The following is a 21,066-nucleotide window of genomic DNA, read 5'->3' on the forward strand; positions in this document are numbered from 1 at the left end:
ATAACAATAAAAAGAGAAAAAACTCCTTAAAGGTCTCTGAGAGTATTTCAAAGATCTAAATTAAAATTTAAGGCGTAAAAGTCTTTTTTTTTTAAGAAAATTAACTGTGCAAATGTACAAGTGTTCAATTTCACTAATACTCCAGTAAGGTCAAATCTTAAGTACCGCTTTAAAAGAAGACTTATGAATGGTTTAAAATTTAAATACCTTAAAAATCAATAATAACAGTTAAAACACATTGATAAAAAGGGCAACTGTGACCTGTTCTTTGCCAAATAGTGAACCCACATTCACCTACAGTGTTAGATTTTGGTTACTTTTCTGCATTTCTTTTGTCGCTGTTAGTGATCTGAGTCGTGTGAGCTCAAGTGCACACTGTTACTAAAGCAAAAGAGCGATGGACACTAAGAAAATTGTAAATTCATGTAAATATTTGAAAGATTCAAAGTTTTATGCTTATAATATCATTTGTAATGAAAAAACAATGCAGAATAGAAGCCGTTTCACTACTGCAGTGCTTAATAATATATCCTGCGTTACTGTAATGTTGCGTAATAAGTACACAGACATGACAACAACACTTTATTCAGTATTCCATAACAGAAGAAGGAATTTGAAGCTGGACGATGGACCGTGGAGGGAAAACTACAGATTCCGTGTCTCAGATCTCGTAGGACTTTATTACACACTCACGCTAACAGATCTGCGTTGCTGAGGCTCCTCTCTGTTTTGTTTTTGGGGGGAGGTGGAGGTGGACGTGGACGTGGAGGGCTGGCGATGATGGGGTTGAACGCCTTCCAGGGTTTGCTGGGGCAGCTGGTGGAAGCAGTGGGGATGGCTGGGGGGTCCGGGCGGGGGGGCTTTGGTGGTGGCGGGGGACCTGTAGGCGGAGCTGGGTTTTGGTCTTCTGCTGTGGGGGCACCGGTGGGCGCTTTGCCTTCCTGGGATTCTTCTGAGGAATCGTCTTTCTTAGGTGGCTTAGTTGGAGTCACAGCTACAAAGTTGTGGATGTTCCTCAAAGGAGACCAGCCTGGAGGACGTCTCCTCACCACGAACCTCTGAAACGAACAGATTCTCAGCATCATACACCAACAAGGCAGATATTACAGTGATAGTTTGGCCAAAAATCTAATTTACACTCAAATGTAGTTGGTCAGCCAATCCATATGGAAAAACAATATCACTGCTGTCGGAAGAAATCCTTCTATCTCCATTTTTGACGTTTTTCCGTTTTTGACATAATTTGAAAATGCCTGTTGTTCTTTACATTGTGTGTAAATTTCATGAAGAATGGACCAAAAGAAACGGCCCAAAATCACTTGGAGAAAAGTCTGGTTCCATTGACTTACACTGAAAGTAGAGTAGGTTTTTTCCTTCTCCTGTAAAGTTACCGTTTTGGAGATACAAGGTTTTCTTCCGACAACAGCGATATATTCCAAATATATATTTGCAATGTATGATAATGGCCAAAAAAATGTACTGGTTAAATATATTTTCAAAATGCATTTATTAGTATTAGTTATTATCTGTGTTCAGTTGCTGTAATGAAGGTTCCAGATGTAACTAAACGTACCGACTTCAGTGATCTGCACTGTACTTTACATTAACCATGTACGTCTGCAGTCAGACTCTCACACACAATGTATTTCACATAAACAAGATATCAGATCATAACTGCATTTTCACAGAGTATCAATACCCACAACACTCGCTTCTGTCCTGATAAAGGATCATTTGATCATATTTAAAATGAAGATACTGGAACACAAACTCATTTCTAAAGGTATCAGACCGTGAAGCGCATCAGACAGGAATTTGGATATTTTCATATATTTGATAAAAACATTGACATACATTTATTTTTGTGGTACATTTCTATGTGTAATATTTCCACATACATTTTATAATAAGTGCATTTTAAAATATATTTGGTTAAGATGGCAAAATATTCTGAAATACATGTTTTTAGAATGTATTGCAGTATGAACTGCAATGGATTTGACATCTGAAGTTCACTTCTTGAGTTTTAGCACTGGAGCTACAAGGCCAATGTAGCTAACAAGTAACAGAAGCTGCAGTGCAAGCTAATGTACTTTAGTCCATACAGTGTCAGAAACCACATAATCAAGTCTATTAGAAATACTGAACACCTCCACCTGCTTTGAGGCTGATTTAGCCGAGCTAATTGGCGAGCTATAAGCTACTATTACTTGTTAGCTGCTGTAGCCTCAAGTGCAAAATTAAAGATGGTGCCTGATCGACTACATTTGGTTTAATGGAGAAAATAGTGTAAATTTGACTTTTTGCCAAACTATCACTATAATACCAGGAATTCTTGTTGCAGATTCCTTTACAGACAAACTAGCCTTTTTCGCTCTATGCGGGTTAAATGACACACACAATAACATTCCCAGCACTTTCTATTAACCTTATCTGGATCGCTGTTCCAGTACCGGCACACTTTCATCAGAGCATTTACTTCTAGTCTATTATACATCATTTTTATGCATCAAAGGCTGCCTTCACATTACAAGCCTCGTTGCTCAAATCCGATTTTTTGCTCGAATCCGATCTCTCTGACACGATGGTTCACACTCGTTTAGGTAAGTGACTCAAATCTGTCATTAAAGTGATGAACCGGCGTCCTGAAATGACCCTCATGAGCTCATCCTACTCAGTAACGTCACGTGAATGAATCACGTTCATCATCAGCACAAACTAACGAGCAGAACGAGCTTCGCTGAGAAGATCATTAACTCTGATCAGCTCTCAGCTTCATTATTAGAGCGAGACGAAGGAGAAAAAGGTGAGATGAGCTGCTTTTCCACCGTTTACAGGCTTTAACTTCTGTTCGGCGCTGCTGCCATGGTAACGCTGAATGATGGCGCAGTGGAAAAAAAGCACATGAATTCCGATCTGAGCGTCACATTAAGGTCACACGGCCACGAATCAGATACGTATCCGATCTAGGGCCACATATGAAGGTGGTTCAGGTCAGATTTGAAAAGATCAGATTTTTGTGTCCACACAGCCCTGAAAACATCTGATCTGAGTCACATTAGGGCAAAAAATCGGATTTGTGCCACTTCAACCTGTGAACGTAGCCTAATCGTCCTGCAATGCGGTGCTGCAGTAAACCGTTAGAAAGCTTGAAATCTGAGGATTCAATTCCCACAAACTATTTTATGATCCGTTATTCACAGCATTTACAATCGTCTCATTTACATAATTACATAAGTACCGAATGAGCAAACGCCAGCAAACCTTCAAAGCCTCAATGCTCAGAGACATAATAATCCAAACATGCGGTAACAGGGCAAGAGTCAGAGATCAGTTTAGAGATCTATGAGTCAGACGGAAATGAACTCCTCCATTCTAGACTCAGTTATTCTGACCGATGGGAAATAATCTTGAGGGTGTTGACCAAAATCATGACGGTAGCTCAAAGTATGTAAGAACAGTGCTGCTTTTACTTTGGATAGGCTGTTTCGGGCAAAAACGGGGCGACAGTTAACAGTATTAACAACGGTATGTAGTTTAATGGGTAAAACTTCGTCAGCCTGTTTAAATAGCGAGTCAGATGAAGTTCTTCACTGAAAGAACCGGGCGACTGGCTGTTTAGTGGGTCGTGTTTCATTATGCTACAATATTTTGGTGCAGCTGTAGCAGAAGCAGTCAAATACAGCACAAATGCTGCAGACATGCACCGCCAGCCTATTAATGACGTTGCCATACTGATAATAGGGTAATTAAATATAAAACCTACCGCAGTGATCAGACATGAATGTCGGGTTTATTCGCAGAAAAAAAAGGCTACTGAAACTCATGAAAGCCAAGCTGAAGACGATCAGAACCGGTGATTAAAAACTGTAATATTGATTAAAATAGAACTCATTAAGGATTCTAGGAGGCTCTGACAACATACAGTCAACGTGGTACTGATTACTTTTGCTGTCTCAACGTTGTTACAACGTGTCGTGTGACAATGTAGAGAGCATCAAGCAGACGACGCTGTGGGCACCGAAACAGTACGATGTCACAGCGTAACTGTGTTTGCAGGGCCGTTAGGAATAAAACCTGATGGTTTTAGAGGCCATTAGGAAACGATCAAATGTATGTGGAATCAATCCCAGAAGACCTGATTAAACCATCAGAGTCCTTTACACTGTGATATCAACCCGCGACCACTGAAAACCACCAGGAACCAGACACTTTTAATGGGTTCTATGATTTTTTTCTGCAGGGAGGTACATTAAATGTAACTCTCCAGCTGTGTTATGGACGAAAAATGGACTAAGTGATGATGTCGCTAAGCAGCAGCGGCCAAATGTTACCGTGCCGTTGTGCTGCTTCTGCCGTTGTGGCAGAGAGTGCACGTGCACGTGACGTCACTGGGGCTGAAGGTGCATCTGCCTTAAGTTAATCACTTCATAAAACTGCAGTGATAATTGCATCACTGCAGTGCAACTGCATTATTGATAATTGCATGTTTGGAGCAAAAATCAGATTCGGGTCCAGGCCGATTCCGATCGTGCGTCCCTGTTTAATATTGATTGAGGTGTTGAAAGTGAATCGTAAAGCCTCACCGTTCCCGGTAACAGGCCTGGTGCACACTGCACGTGCGTCTCTGGCATCTCGTGCCTCCAGGGGGCGACATCGACAGTGGAGTTGCAGTTGATGTACGTCTAAACAAAATACACACAGAATGTTTGAGTTTATTTACCAAAGTGTTTATTTATACTGTGAAAATATTTTTTGCTTAAATACTTTTTACTATATTCTACTCTTCTCTAGTCTGTTTAGCTTTCTATTCTATTCTATTCTATTCTATTCTATTTTTTTCCATTCTATTATTTTCTTTACTCCTGTATTGCATTCTATTATATTTATATTCTATTCTTTTCTATTGTGTTCTATTCTGTTGTATTCTATTTTACATTACTCTATTTTGATCTGTTAGGTTCTATTTTATTTCTTTCAATTCTATTTTATTGCATTTTATTCTATTTAGTTCCATTCTTTTTTATTCTGGTTTATTGTTTTCTTTTCTTTTCTATTCTATTCTGTTGTATTCTATTTTACATTACTCTATTTTGATCTGTTAGGTTCTATTTTATTTCTATCAATTCTATTTTATTGCATTTTATTCTATTTAGTTCCATTCTTTTTTATTCTGGTTTATTGTTTTCTTTTCTTTTCTATTCTATTCTATTCTACTTCATTCTGTTTTACTATATTCTACTCTTTTCTATTTTGCTTTCTATTCTATAGTTTTCTATTGACTCTATTTGATTGTATTATTTTTTATTGTATTGCTTTCTATTATGGTGATACACTCTGTTCTATTCTGTTTTGTTGTGTTTTATTCTATATTATTCTATTTTATTCTATTAGGTTCTAGTTTATTTCTTTCTATTGAATTATATTCTATTTTACTCAATTCTGTTCTATTTTATTGCATTCTACTCTACTAGGTCTTATTACTTTCTATTTTGTTATATTCTGTTTTATTCTACATTATTTTATTCCGTTCTATCTCTTCTATTCTGTTCTGTAACAGTTTTATTAAATTATTTTACTCCATTCTATTCTAAAACATTTTTACTCTACTGTTTTATTCTATTTTGTCTTACTCCATTCTATTCTGTTCCTTTCTGTTCTATTCAGCGTATAACTTAGATTAGTTTTTATGTACAGACTTTAGAGTGAACGTTAATAACAATGTTTACAACATTATTTTATGTATTATGTGAAAAGTGTCTCATTTCCAGGTTTACCTTTTCGTTCTCGTCTGCGTGGCATTCCTCGGTCACTTCTTTGAATTCAGATTTGCTGCAGTTGCTCTTCAGCATGTCGAACCGTAGACGATATCTGAACCCGGCGATCACCTGAAAAGCACACAGACACGGAGCACCGCATTGATTCCCTTTACAGTGAACTCAGAGCAGACTGTGTACACGGTGAGGCCACTGCGGTCAGTGACCAATCAAAACAAATCTGTCTAAAGAATCAACCTTGAGGCCATTCAGCTGAAATACGAACTAAAAACATGTTAATATCTACAACTAAAACTGAAACAAGCTCCAGCTGCAGAATGAAGTTTCTAGATATTTGGAATTCAGATTGAACCAATCTGAATTCCATTCAGAATTCTATTCTGTTCTATTTCTTTCAATTCTGTTATTCAACATTATTCTATTCCATTTAATTCTGTTCTGTCTTTTCTATAACAGTTATTATTTTACTCTATTCTATTCTAAAGCATTTTCACTCTATTGTTTTCTTCTATTTTGTTCCTTTTTATTCAGTTCTGTTCTATTCTATTCTATTCTGAAACACTTTTACTCTAAATATTTCTAAATATTCAGAATTCAGATTGAACTAAGTATAAATATGTAACATTCTAATGTGAAAATATTCTATTTTATTGTATTCTGTTCTATTTCTTTCAATTCTGTTCTATTTTATTGAATTCTACTCTGTTATTCAACATTATTCCATTTTATTCTGTTCTATCTTTTCTATTCTATAACAGTTATCATTTTACTCTATTCTATTCTAAAACAATTTTATTCTATTTTTTGTTCTATTTTGTTTTGCTCCATTCTATTCAATTCTGTTCTGTTCTATTTTACTCTATTATCTTTTATTATATTCTGTTCTTTTCTACTCCGTTTTATTCCTGTTTTACTCTATTCTGAAACATTTTTACTCCAGACGTTTCTAGATATTCAGAATTCAGATTGAACTAAATAAGGATACGGAATGTAAAATTCTGTTAAAATATTCTGTTTTACTCTATTTTGTTCTATTTTATTTCTTTTAATTCTGTTCTATTCAATTGAGTTCTACTCCATTATCTTTTATTACTTTCTATTCTGTTCTACTGTGTTTAATTCATTATTCTATTCCATTTTATTCTATTCTATCTTTTCTCTTCTGTAACAGTTATTTTACTCTATTCTATTCTAAAACATTTTGATTCTATTGTTTTATTCTATTTTGTTTTATTCCTTTTCCTATTCGATTCTGTTCTATTTTATTCTATTCTGAAACATTTCTACTCAAGATATTTCTAGATATTCAGAATTTAGATTGAACGAAGTATAAATACAAAATGTAAACTTCTGATGTGAAAATATTCTATTTTACTCTATTCTGTTCTATTTCTTTCAATTCTGGTCTATTTTATTGAGTTCTACTCTATTATCTTTTATTATATTCTGTTCTGTTCTACTGTTTAATTCAGCATTATTCTATTCCATTTTATTCTATTCTCTTTTCTATTCTATAACAGTTATTATTTTACTCTATTCTATTCTATTCCGAAACATTTTTACTCCAGATATTTCTAGATACTCTGAATTCAGATTGAACTAAGTATAAATATAAAATGTAAAATTCACATTTTAATAACAGACAGTAGTTCATTTTAATGAAATGGACAGTTTTTACTACACTTGTAAAAAAGAAAAGAAAATGGTTCTATATAGAACCACGAACACTGAATGAACCATTCGCATGATTAAAGGGATCTTTGCTTCGTGAAAAGGTTCTTCAGATTGATGGAGAATCTGTTGTATATGGTTCTATACAGAACCTTTTTGAAAAGCACCCAAAAGGGTTCTTCTATTGTTACAATGTTAAGCCTGTACCAGTAGAAGAACCCTTTTTGGTGCTATATAGAACCATTTCATGATGCAAAGAACTCTATAATCATGCTAATGCTTTTTTGAGTGTTGATGGTTCTATATAGCACCATTTTCATCACTAAAGAACCCTTGAAGAACCATGTTTTTCAAGTGTGTCGTATTAATTAAGTTTTAACATGGCGATTCACCTGATTAATATGTTTGAATTGAGTTCTTTCCATTGAAACTGTAATTGCCACATGTAAGATAAGCTAAGCCTTCATGTGAAAACTAAATTTTAGCATGTTTTTAGCATAAAGCTACATTTAGCACCTCCACTAGTAAGAAGTCAATTAGAATTTGATAATAATAATAAGAAATTTAACATCTCAGTGTAACTTTTACATACAAATTGAATTACAGTGTTAAAAATGTGATTCATACTGATAAAAAATTGCTCTCCACATTGAAACTGAATGGGGAAAAACCATGAATTCCATCTACTGAGTAAAACCTGAATTATAAGATCTTAGAATTCTGGTTTTACATGTGAAAGTTCATTGTTTTGCATTAATAACTTGTCGCCTTTATTATAAGACGACTTGCCTGCCTGGTTGCCGAGTCGACGGTGTTGAGGATGAAGAAGTGCGTGTGGTTGTGCGCCACATTGGCTTTGGAGAGAGAATAACTCAGAGACTCTCTGATATCCTCACTCTCCACGTCGATGTCGATGGGGCAGCCCAGACACGGCGGACGCGGGTCAGCAATTACAGGCGGCTCCACTGAGGGGAGAGCGGAAAACATCTGTGTGATAATCATCATAATAACAACAACAATAACAATAATAGTGTTATTTATTCATAGCTATATTTATATATGATACTATAGTCACTTAAAATGTTTCATTAAAACTGATGTAACATACAAAAGTAGGAATAAAGTAACAGCAGCTGTAAGAACTGTTAACTGTTGTATAAAAGCAGTAGAACACAGAGGGAGCCTGTTATCACCAATAACATCACGGCTGTGATTTGGTCACCGTAGATCATCACAGCCGTGATGTTATTTCGCACTAACACACTCCCTCTCGTGTTCTATTGCTTAATTAACATAAGCTTTAAAGGGACAGAGCATAGTATAATATAATAACAGCTTGAAATGAATGACGCATTTATGCAAATCAACCTCGTTATTAAGGCCATAATGAAGTGAGATTAAGAAACAGCCTCATATATGAAGGTTAAACACAGATCTGCGCTCATAACATACCTGAACACTCGTGTGAGAGGAGCTCATTTGTTTCTTTCAGCAGGACCTTTGTGTGACAGATACGGAGCGGCTGAGGAATGAAAATATTAAACATGACCCAAAACAGCCATTTAAAATAGAGCAATAGTAGCAATAATAATAATAATAATAATAATAATAATAATAATAATGATTATAATAATAAGAGCAAAACATTTGTGCTGGTTTCCTAGATATACGGTGCTGCACAAAAAATATATATATGTATAAATATGTTTATCGGAGCAATAAGTGTAAGTTTATTGTTTAGAAAAATAATATTTTATTAATATTATTACAATAATTTGTAATATCATTGCAATACAATTATTATTACAATTAATATTATTCAAATAATTTGTATTTCCAAACATTTCAAAACATTTCCAAGCTCAGTGTTATTTGTAGTGATCATACAATACCTAGTTCATCTAATCAGCCCCTCATTGACCCCTTAAATGGCCAGAGCCCAAAGTTTTATTACACACTTCTATAATCTAAGAACAGCTCAGTCAGTTTGCAATGACGTCCCTGCAGTTACTGAATAATAAACCTCAGTATGTAATAAGTTGTATATAATAAAGTCAGGATAAACAATATAAAGTAATATAATAATAAAGTCTAGCTATTTTTTAACCACTTTTTTTATATAAGATTTTCTTGTTACTTTTTGTGTATGTGGTTCTGTGTACCAAAAACAGCCATAGTTCATTTGTGACCATTATTTACTTTTGTTTTATTGGTTTTCTAGGTGAAAATAAGTTAACACACCCTTTACAGAGAACAGACTCAAAAATGGCATGTTTCTGTAAATGTTAGTGCATAATTTCTATTCACTTGTTTAACATATTTGGGAAAAAACACACAAAATATAAAATGTGCCAAAACTTTTGCACAGCCGACATTTTATGTTTAAATTCAGCAAATAAACACATTGAGGATGTGTAGCTTATTTACACTCAGAAAAACAACAATAACATGGAATTTGACCAGGGGTGCACAAACTTTTGCATATGACTGTATGTAAATGAGCTCTGTTCTGATTGGCTGCCTGGTTCAAAAAGCAGTCTGGGCTGAAACACTCATTGTAACTGTAACGTAAATGGGCGGGGCCAAATTGATGTGGGTTGCATAGGTGTATGTATGTAAATATGTTGGTTTTTGTGACATCACAGAAACTATGAGTTCACAGTTTAGTTTCCATGTATGGACGGTCTGGACCGTTACAATCTGAAACTTTAATAATGTTCGCATACTACATCACAACTCTCTGATGTCACAAAAGCAGGTAAAACTGGATTTTACCTTATATGCTCCCTTTAATGTTATATAGGGGGCAGTCGTGGGCTGGAGGTTAGGGAACCAGCCCTGTGACTGGAAGGTAGCCGGTTGGATTCCCTGAGCCAACAGTACATGACTGAAGTGACCCAACCCCCAACTGTTCCCTGGGCACTGTGGATAGCGCTGCCCACCACTCCGGGCAAGTGTGCTCACTGCCCCCTAGTGTGTGTGCTCACTAGTGTGTATGTGGTGTTTCACTGCACGGATGGGTTAAAATGTGGAGGTGAAATTTCCTTGTTGTGGGACTAATAAGGGTCACTTAACCTTGAAAATATACAAGCAAAAACACACACAGTGCCTGGATAAATAATTTGGTGCCTAAGAGTTTTGTGCAGTACTGTGGATTAAGCCTAGTCTTACTAGACTAAATTGCAGTACTAAAGTGTGAATCACCATTAAAAATTAATTTTATTCTAGGCTTGGGCTTAATCTGTGCCTAGGCCACTGGCCATATGTTTCTATAGCACCTTTTAGGCTGAGGTACAAATATACAAATACAAAGGAAAATAATAAATAGAAAACTCGCAAAATTAACAGGTTAAATGGGAATTCCACCAGTTTTTTTACCAATTTTCAGCATAATTAAGTGGTTAAGATGTAAACAGAGTGGTTCAGAGTGGTTTGGTGTGAAACGCTCTGTTCTAGATAAACATACCGAGTAAGAATTGTTCACAGTGGTGGTGATAGGAACCAGACGTCCATCTCATGAAATAGTTATGAATTCACTGCCTGATGACTGAGACATTGTTTTACGATAGTTTTGAGAAGATTTTGGTCTTAGAATCCATTCATGGTGGAGGGATACATAATATGCAGGGTGCTGTGAAGCAAAATAGTCCCCAAAGAAAACTTAACGTGTTTGTTGTAATTAATGCAACCTTTAGATTTTTAAAAGGGAATTCCACCAATTTCTTAAAATTTCTGCTTAATTATATAGATTTAACCAGTCCTTTAGAGTGGTTTGGTGTGAAACGCTCCGTTCTAGAGAAACTTACCGAGTCAGAACTGTTCACAGTGGTGGTGATAGGAACCAGACGTCCACCTCTAAAAGCTCCCTCACAGAAAGTTACTACATGAAATGGTTATGAATTCACTGCCTGATGACTGAGACACTGTCTTTAGATAGCTTTGAGAAGATTTTGGCCTTAAACTCCATTCATGGTGGAGGGATACGTAATATGCAGGGCTTTGTGAGGCAAAATAGTCCCCAAAGAAAACTTATTATTGCAGATTTTCCACTATTTTCCATCATCAACATTCCATATAAACTCAGAAGACTCGTGTAGGTTCACTGGTGGTTCTGGATAGTAAATAAAATGTCTATATTTGTGTTGTAGTCATGGCGACCCCTGGTTCCTATCACCACCACTGTAAAGACATCTGAACCATTTCACACCAAACCACTCTGAATCTCTCTGTTTACATCTCACACACTGAATTATGCAGAAATTTCCTTTTAAATTAGCTAAAACAATTTTTCACTTACCTTAGAGTGGTCCTGCAGGTAGTCACATTGGTGCCACACTTTGTCTCCGCCTGCTAGACAGTCGGACTCCCTCGCTGTGAAGTGCACTGACATGATTTCATCAGTTTCATTCTGGGCCTGCTTGTGAGAAAAGTGCTGGATGTTGATTTGCTTAAAGAAAATGCGAAAAAAGGAAAATACTTCTAAAGTTAGAAGCCGCACTGAGCAGCTGCAGGTTCTCAAACTGCCATAAATACAAGTAAACATGTGAAAAAGTCCTTGTACAAGTTAGAACAGATTGAGCTGACCTTCGTAGCCCCCAGGACTTGATACAGAGCCAGCTGACTTCCAGCAGTTAAGTCTTTATTGTGCTCTAAAAGGGCAAAATCTACGACGTCGAACACACTTTTGTCACCGCACTGAAGCCTGGCCTCCTCCTGGCCGTGTGATCCCACGTAGAAAAGCCACGTCAGGGCGAAAAGAGCACAAATCCTGTCTCCTTTCATTATTCCGACCTCATGGACGTCTCTGGAGCTGCTTTGGGCAGATGAAGGGGGTCGGCGCTGCCCCTGCTGCACTCTTCGCTCTCTCTAACGACTGACCGTCCGTTATATAGCTAAAGTAACCCAGTCTACCTCCCCCGGAGTCAATGCACCGAGGCATGCAGTCACTCACTGGATACAGTGCAAATGTTTGCTCATTCCCCAACCCACACATTTTTTTTTTAATCAATAATGCCTCCCATTTGGGGTCAGAGTGCTGTCACACATTAAAGGTGTAGTCCAACCTAATCTCTACGTGTGGAACGCGAAAGAAACCCCAAGAAAATCGGTTAAATCAAAACATATAATAGAAACGAATGGGCAGACACTGAAGCAGCTGCCCATTGACTTCTGTTATAAGAGTATTAACAGGTTTTCTGTTATTTTGAGTTCAGGAAGGCACATCGAAATTATCATCTGTGGTGATCAATCATGCGCTATCGGTGCGGCAGATACAGATCAGGGTGGAAATAGGTGGAGTGCACCTTTAATATTATTACATTATCATAGCATGCAACTATTAGTCACTTGTGTTGATGTTATGTCTGACTCATCTCAGACTTTTTCAGGTTAAAAGGTCACGTAGGCCTACAATACTGAGGTAACGGAGGTAAAATGTCACGATGAGACGGCAAAATGTTCCTGTATACCTAGGACTTCTTAAATAAGCTTAATTTTTCAAACTAATTTCTGTAATTCTGTGTCATTCTGCACGTTTAACACTGCTGCCTATTCAAAACAACAGAAAGGCCGCAGATTCAGTATCAGCATCGGTTCAGCTCTTTCCAAAGACTTTGGATGGGTAAACACAGCCAATGTGTAACTAAAACCACTCTTTGTCCTTTGACCCCTGGGCCGCTTCTCCAAAATCCACCCGGGCCTCTAAAGCTCTTCCCAGAACTTATTTTTTTGCACCATCTACAAAACGAAGCGTATTTCACACTGTAGGTCCACATACTGTTATGTACATTGAATAAAAACTGAGGTTTATTCATATTTTACTGTGTTTTACAGGTTGTATCAAGCAAGAGGCTTTACGCATTGCTCTCTTAGTGTTGTTTGTGGCAGAGAGAGTAAAAAAATCTACCATAATCAAATAAAAACGGCATCAAAGTTCTACTGAGCAAATTAAAGAGGATCAAATCCCAGCAGCCATAATAATAACACTGTATAGTAAATGATTTGATGTTTTTTGCTCAAAAGTGTAAGTTATTTAACTCCAAATAATAAGTTAGCAGAATGTAAGATATAGATTATTGTTTTGTTTTCAGGGGAATTCCACCCATTTTTCAAATTTTTAGCATAACTAAATGGTTAAGATGTAAACAGCGCTGTAGATTAAGCTTAGTCTTGGACTAAATTGCAGTGCTAACGTGTAAATCACCATTAAAAATTAATATTATTCTAGGCTTGGGCTTAATCTGTGTCTAGGACACTGGCCAACTGTCTATAGCACCTTTTAGGCTGAGGTACAAATCTAAAAATACAAAAGAAAAATATTAGAAAACAAGCAAACATTTTTTCACCAATTTTCTGTATAATAAAATGGTTAAGATGCGAACAGAGTCGTTCAGAGTGGTTTGGTGTGAAACGCTCCGTTCTAGAGAAACATACCGAGTCAGAACTGTTCACAGTGGTGGTGATAGGAACCAGACATCCACCTCTGAAAGCTCCCTCACAGAAATTTACTACATGAAATGGTTATGAATTCACTGCCTGATGACTGAGACACTGTTTTATGATAGTTTTGAAAAGATTTTGGCCTTAAACTCCATCCATAGTGGAGGGATACATAACATGTAGGGTGTTGTGAGGCAAAATAGTCCCCAAAGAAAACTTATTATTTCAGATTTTCCATCATCAACATTCCATATAAACTCAGAAGACTCGTGTAGGTTCACTGGTGGTTTTGGATAGTAAATAAAATGTCTATATTGTAAAGACATCTGAACCATTTCACACCAAACCAGTCCGAATAACATTATTTAGTAAATGACTGAGCAAAAATATAAAAAATGGGTGGAATTCCCCTTTAACTCACTCTGCGATGAGGTTAGTTATTTCCTTTTTTTAAAGTTAAAACAAGAAATCCTATTTATAGTCAATATATCACCAAGATATGTTAAAAAGAAATTTTAAGAACTTTGTAAAAGCACTTTTTAAGAGGCCGAATGGGAGCAGCTGATCTATCGGCCGCAAATCAGTTTTATTATGACTCAGAAGGTCAGTATATGTTAACTGGTAATGATGTTGATGGTTTTACAATGAGTTCTTGAGGAAATTTCAAACATAGCCCTGTTTACATCCTTACAGTGTCTGAAACACCCCCTGGTATTCATGGGTCTCATGTTGTCTGTCTGCTAACTCTCTCTCTCCATAGCAGCGCTGATGCTTCAATGTCAGTAAATGTCTGGTTTATCAGCTGTTCTTCTGTAGAGTCTCTGTTCTAGTGCGGTTCTGCGCTCTTCCTCACAGTAACTGAGATCTTCCTCGTCTCCTCTTCTGTAGAGTCTCTGTTCTAGTGCGGTTCTGCGCTCTTCCTCACAGTAACTGAGATCTTCCTCGTCTCCTCTTCTGTCTTCAGTGTGAGAAATGAGGAACAGTCACTCTTCACTCCAAACTCTTGGGAAACTGGGTGAGTTTTCAGATTTACAGATCTGCTGCAGCTCATTGTAAAGTTTTTCAGAGGAATCTGGGCAGAGTTACAGTTTCTAGCCTATGAAGGACCAACTGGGTGAACCAGTCTGCTACAGCGCCACCCTGAGGCAGAGCAGTGCTGCAGCTGTAGTTAGTTAAGAACACCAAAGACAGAAGCTGATTGTGGGTGAAGCGGATAAACAATGAGCTTCACTGAATCTATATTGGAGTGTCTGTTTTTCCCAAACGGACAGCAAAACGTCATAAGTTTATTTTCAGGGACTCCCAGAAAATTTGACTTTGAGACATTCAGGGGGTCACGAGGTTAATCAGGAGGTCCCAGACCCCCCAGGACCCCCTGTATTTCACACCTTGCTTACAAATATGAAAGCTGTCTTGCTAATGAAGCTATAAAAAGCCTAATGCCATGCTGAGGGAGAAGCGCGTAGCTGGAGGAAGGTGCAGCTGATCAGTGGGAGGGTTTTGAGTATGTAGGTGGATGATGTGTTTGAGTAAACAGTACGTGGGAGCTGTTTTGAAGAGGCGTCTGTGTGAAATGCAGCTGAATTCACATTAGTTTTCTTAACCGGCTAAGGTCTGAACTGGAAACTGGACTGAACCCAGACTTTTACATGAGTCGTGTAAAGTACCAGTCCAGTCGTATGACACATTACCCGAAGTTCGGACCCCCTTCGGACCTTTTTTTTCATTAACAGCTGAAACGCACTGCTCTGTAATAATAAAATATACCAGCCTTGCTTGAAATGTGAACACATCTTTCTACGGAGCCCCTAAGGGGCCGTGGTAAAAATGATAAGTTAATGACATTGCGTTCCCCCGCAAATGTTTTGCATTCCCTCGCAAAATATATGCTCATCAGACAGCAAGCAAATGTAGGACCAGAGGTGGCCAATGACAATGCCTACATTAGAGCTTTGTTTTTTAGCGTAGCTAACGTTAAAAGCTGTTTTCCCAGCTTCACCAGTCGGTGCTGAGTTTACTCAGCAACTGTTCTCTGCAGGTCTCTGTAAATGTAGCTTTTAGTGTACGAGGACCCTCAGTCTCAGTTTGAGTCACTAACAGCAAAATCATGTTTGATTTTGAGAAGCGACACCATGTCTTTATATTTCAATCCAAGATCAACGTAAAATTCAGTGAGCTGCTTCATCTCTGAGCTTAAGCAAAGCACAGCTTTTGCAAGAGAATGCAAACTGTTTGCATCGTAATGCAAAACATTTGCGAGGAAACACAATTTTTTTGCGAGGGAACACAATGTCATTAACGTTTTTTTTAACCATGGCCCCTTAGGGGCTCTGTATCTTTCTAAACTGTGAAAAGAATATTGTTATTGTGGTCAGTTCCGCCTCTGCAGCGCCCCATCTGGTTCAACTCTGCTATAGGCGTGGGTGACATTATGCAAATAAGTCAACCAATGTTACCACCCCCTGATGATGCTTACTCGTGCTGTGCACAAAAATATGAAAGCATAGGAGCCCAGAGTGAGGAGAGAACCACACTCACGCGCTGACCTAAGCACCACCTCATAAAGTATTCTTTCTTTTTACAACACTGTATCACTCCGCTGAGGCACCGTTGCTAAGCAACGACTTTGACAGCTGTAGGAGACGCTCAAGCCATTTGAGCGTTTTTACTTCTTACTTTGCCACAAACAGAAAATGGACACTTTAAAGATCACATTTGATCGACAGCCAATTTGGTCAGACTCTGAAGATGAGACGACACTAAATCCCCAAACTGTCGTCACCACTGAGCAGCTTTTCAGTCGGCAGCTGTGACAGAAGAACAGCTAAACAACCTGGAATCAGCCAGAAATGAACCCAACACCATTCGCCAAACTAAACGGGCTGTAAGATGCTTTACAGACTGGCTGGAACAAAACAGCATTAATACTGATCTGGCAAAAACTGACAAAACTGAGCTGAACCTGATATTGTGGCAGTTTTATAGCTCAGTCCGCACTTCAGAAGGCGAGGCTTACAGCAGACTGTGCAACGAGTGGGCGGAGTTCGTTACTCTGACATAGCAACAAGCTGCTCGTTAAGGAACTATAATTTGGTGAAGGAACTGCGAACATTAAAACATATTAAATGCCGCGTTCACGGCCCAGTTTATTAATTTATTACTTTATTTATTTAACTTGTATAAAAGCAGTAGAACACTCGAGGAGTGTGTTATTGCCAGTAACATTTCATCAGTCGGCCTTCAGCAGAGTTTATTATTACAGCACAGCAGTTATTATGGCCAAAATACAGGAAACTAGCTTGTGCCTGCGACCAAATCACAGCCGTGATGTTATTTCGTGATGACACTCCCTCTGGTGTTCTATTGCTTACTTATCTATTTCTGCTTGAGATAGAGGCGAATTTTCGAAAGCCCTATTCATTCTGGCCATAGAGAACCTGGAGTTCCTAATATGGGCATGACGAGGACTACAGAATGACGCACGACTACAGTGGTCTATTGGTCAGCCTGTGATTAGTTAGCTTAAAATTTAAGGTGACCAGATTTCTGAAATGAAAATGGTGACAGCTCCAGTTTGGTGGTCAATATATCATTAAAATTTCCAATGTTTTTATCTATGAAATAAAAATGGGGGGCAGTTCCAGTTTCCCGTATTTTGGCCATGATAACTGTTGTGCTGTAATAAACTCTGCTGAAAGCCGACTGATAAAATTGGGCACCAACTTTTTAAACTGTCAGAAAATCATACATCAGCTACCATGGAGAGTGAAGCTGGCAAACTATGGAACACTCAATAAAAACGGTCAGCATGCATGAGAATAAATTACAGTATAGTTCTATAAAAGATTTCTATCTCTTGTGATCGTTTAGCTTGTAATTGGTTACCCTGTGATTGGTTAGCCTATAATTAGTTAGCTTGTAATCAGTAATCGTGTGATTGGTTAGCCTGTGATTGGTTAGCCTGTGATTAATTAGCTTGTAATTGGATAGCCTGTGATTGGTTAGCCTGTGATTAGTTAGCTTGTAATTGGTTAGCCTGTAATTGGCTAGCCTATGATTAGTTAGCCTATGCTTAGTTAGCTTGTAATTGGTTAGCCTGTGATTGGTTAGCCTGTGATTAGTTAGCTTGTAAATGGTTAGCCTGTTATTGGCTAGCCTATGATTAGTTAGCCTATGATTATTTAGCTTGTAATTGGTTAGCCTGTGATTAGTTAGCTTGTAATCAGTTAGCCTGTAATTGGCTAGCCTATGATTAGTTAGCTTGTGATTGGTTAGCCTATAATTAGTTAGCTTGTAATTGGTTAGCCTGTGATTGGTTAGCCTATGATTATTTAGCTTGTAATTGGTTAGCCTGTAATTGGCTAGCCTATGCTTAGTTAGCCTATGATTAGTTAGCTTGTAATTGGTTAGCCTGTAATTGGTTAGCCTGTGATTAGTTAGCTTGTGATTAGTTAGCTTGTAATTGGTTAGCTTGTAACTGGTTAGCCTGTGATTAGTTAGCTTGTGATCAGTTAGCTTGTAATTGGTTAGCCTGTGATTGGTTAGCTTATGATTAGTTAGCTTGTAATTGGTTAGCCTGTGATTGGTTAGCCTATAATTAGTTAGCTTGTAATTGGTTAGCCTGTGATTGGTTAGCCTATGATTATTTAGCTTGTAATTGGTTAGCCTGTGATTGGTTAGCCTATAATTAGTTAGCTTGTAATTGGTTAGCCTGTAATTGGCTAGACTATGATTGGTTAGCCTATGATTAGTTAGCTTGTAATTGGTTAGCCTGTAATTGGTTAGCCTATGATTAGTTAGCCTATAATTAGTTAGCTTGTAATTGGTTAGCCTGTAATTGGTTAGCCTATGATTAGTTAGCCTATGCTTAGTTAGCTTGTAATTGGTTAGCCTGTGATTTGTTAGCCTATGATTATTTAGCTTGTAATTGGTTAGCCTGTGATTGGTTAGCCTATAATTAGTTAGCGTGTAATTGGTTAGCCTGTGATTGGTTAGCCTATGATTATTTAGCTTGTAATTGGTTAGCCTGTAATTGGTCTACATTTAGCCTGTAATTGGTTAGTCTATGATTGGATAGCTTGTGATTGATTAACCTATGATTGGTTAGTTGATGATTGTATAGTGACTGGTTAGTCTATGACCCTAACCCTGATCACTTCACCAGTGATTGTTAGTATATGATTATTTAGCATGTGATTATTAGCCTGTGATTGGTTAGCCTGTAATTGGCTAGCCTATGCTTAGTTAGCCTATGATTAGTTAGCTTGTAATTGGTTAGCCTGTAATTGGTTAGCCTGTGATTAGTTAGCTTGTGATTAGTTAGCTTGTAATTGGTTAGCCTGTGATTAGTTAGCTTATGATTAGTTAGCTTGTAATTGGTTAGCCTGTGATTGGTTAGCCTATAATTAGTTAGCTTGTAATTGGTTAGCCTGTGATTGGTTAGCCTATGATTATTTAGCTTGTAATTGGTTAGCCTGTGATTGGTTAGCCTGTAATTAGTTAGCTTGTAATTGGTTAGCCTGTGATTGGTTAGTCTATGGTTATTTAGCTTGTAATTGGTTAGCCTGTAATTGGCTAGCCTATGATTGGTTAGCCTATGATTAGTTAGCTTGTAATTGGTTAGCCTGTAATTGGTTAGCCTATGATTAGTTAGCCTATAATTAGTTAGCTTGTAATTGGTTAGCCTATGATTAATTAGCCTATGCTTAGTTAGCTTGTAATTGGTTAGCCTGTGATTGGATAGCCTATGATTATTTAGCTTGTAATTGGTTAGCCTGTGATTGGTTAGCCTATAATTAGTTAGCTTGTAATTGGTTAGCCTGTGATTGGTTAGCCTATGATTATTTAGCTTGTAATTGGTTAGCCTGTAATTGGTTAGCCTATGATTGGTTAGCCTATGCTTAGTTAGCATGTAATTGGTTAGCCTGTAATTGGTTAGCCTATGATTAGTTAGCCTATAATTAGTTAGCTTGTAATTGGTTAGCCTGTAATTGGTTAGCCTATGATTAGTTAGCCTATGCTTAGTTAGCTTGTAATCGGTTAGCCTGTGATTGGGTAGCCTGTGATTAGTTAGCCTATGATTATTTAGCTTGTAATTGGTTAGCCTGTGATTGGTTAGCCTATAATTAGTTAGCTTGTAATTGGTTAGCCTGTGATTGGTTAGCCTATGATTATTTAGCTTGTAATTGGTTTGCCTGTAATTGGCTAGCCTATGATTGGTTAGCCTATGATTAGTTAGCATGTAATTGGTTAGCCTGTAATTGGTTAGCCTATGATTAGTTAGCCTATAATTAGTTAGCTTGTAATTGGTTAGCCTATGATTAGTTAGCCTATGCTTAGTTAGCTTGTAATTGGTTAGCCTGTAATTGGTTAGCCTATGATTAGTTAGCCTATAATTAGTTAGCTTGTAATTGGTTAGCCTGTAATTAGTTAGCCTATGATTAGTTAGCCTATGCTTAGTTAGCTTGTAATTGGTTAGCCTGTAATTGGTTAGCCTATGATTAGTTAGCCTATGCTTAGTTAGCTTGTAATCGGTTAGCCTGTGATTGGGTAGCCTGTGATTAGTTACCCTATGATTATTTAGCTTGTAATTGGTTAGCCTGTGATTGGTTGTACTTTGAGTAGTTAGCATATGGTTGGTTGGTCTACATTTAGCCTGTAATTGGTTAGTCTATGATTGGATAGCTTGTGATTGATTAACCTATGATTGGTTAGTTGATGATTGTATAGTGACTGGTTAGTCTATGACCCTAACCCTGATCACTTCACCAGTGATTGTTAGTATATGATTATTTAGCATGTGATTATTAGCCTGTGATTGGTTAGTGAGTATTTAGTTAGCCTATGACTGATTGGTCAATGATTAGTTTGCCTGTGTTTGGTTAGCAGATGGTTGGCTAATGTATGACTGGTTATCCTGATGAGCCTGTGATTAATTAGCCTATGATTAGTTTGACTGGCTTGTCAACAACTGTTAGCTTAAACTAGTAGTTACCTTATAAATAAAATATAATAAAATATATCACAACACTGTTTTGTGTTTTGTGAGTTTAATTCATTTTGCAGTAAATAATAACTGATCATTTGCAACAATCCTGTGGATTATAATACACATTTGAATAAAGTGAATTCAACGCAGCACTTTTTTCAGAGTGTTGCAGCCACAGACGGAGTTGGGCAG

General features: G+C 37.4%; 1 protein-coding gene across 1 annotated transcript; it reads right to left on the bottom strand.

Moving 5' to 3' along the window:
• Positions 1-569: 569 nt before the first annotated feature.
• On the bottom strand, positions 570-12,400 carry kng1 (kininogen 1). The gene is made up of 7 exons (XM_036585924.1): positions 12,033-12,400; positions 11,746-11,862; positions 8,901-8,970; positions 8,238-8,413; positions 5,778-5,888; positions 4,587-4,685; positions 570-1,058 (listed from the first exon to the last, which is right to left on the bottom strand). Exons 1-7 carry the CDS (start codon positions 12,228-12,230, stop codon positions 690-692), a joined length of 1,140 nt encoding a protein of 379 aa, XP_036441817.1. The 5' UTR covers positions 12,231-12,400; the 3' UTR covers positions 570-689.
• Between the last annotated feature and the right edge of the window lie 8,666 nt (positions 12,401-21,066).

Source organism: Colossoma macropomum, unplaced genomic scaffold (genome assembly GCF_904425465.1).
Source record: "Colossoma macropomum unplaced genomic scaffold, Colossoma_macropomum, whole genome shotgun sequence".
NCBI classification, from domain to species: Eukaryota; Metazoa; Chordata; class Actinopteri; order Characiformes; family Serrasalmidae; genus Colossoma; species Colossoma macropomum.

Bases quoted from the DNA above. Each gene is read 5' to 3' on its own strand.
- kng1 (XM_036585924.1), bottom strand. From the start codon at position 12,230: ATGAAAGGAGACAGGATTTGTGCTCTTTTCGCCCTGACGTGGCTTTTC. The intron at 11,863-12,032 runs GTCAGCTCAATC...TCTCACAAGCAG, and splicing joins AAGTCCTGGGGGCTACGAAG to GCCCAGAATGAAACTGATGA. The intron at 5,889-8,237 runs GCAAGTCGTCTT...TGTGCTTTTCAG, and splicing joins TCGACTCGGCAACCAGGCAG to GTGATCGCCGGGTTCAGATA.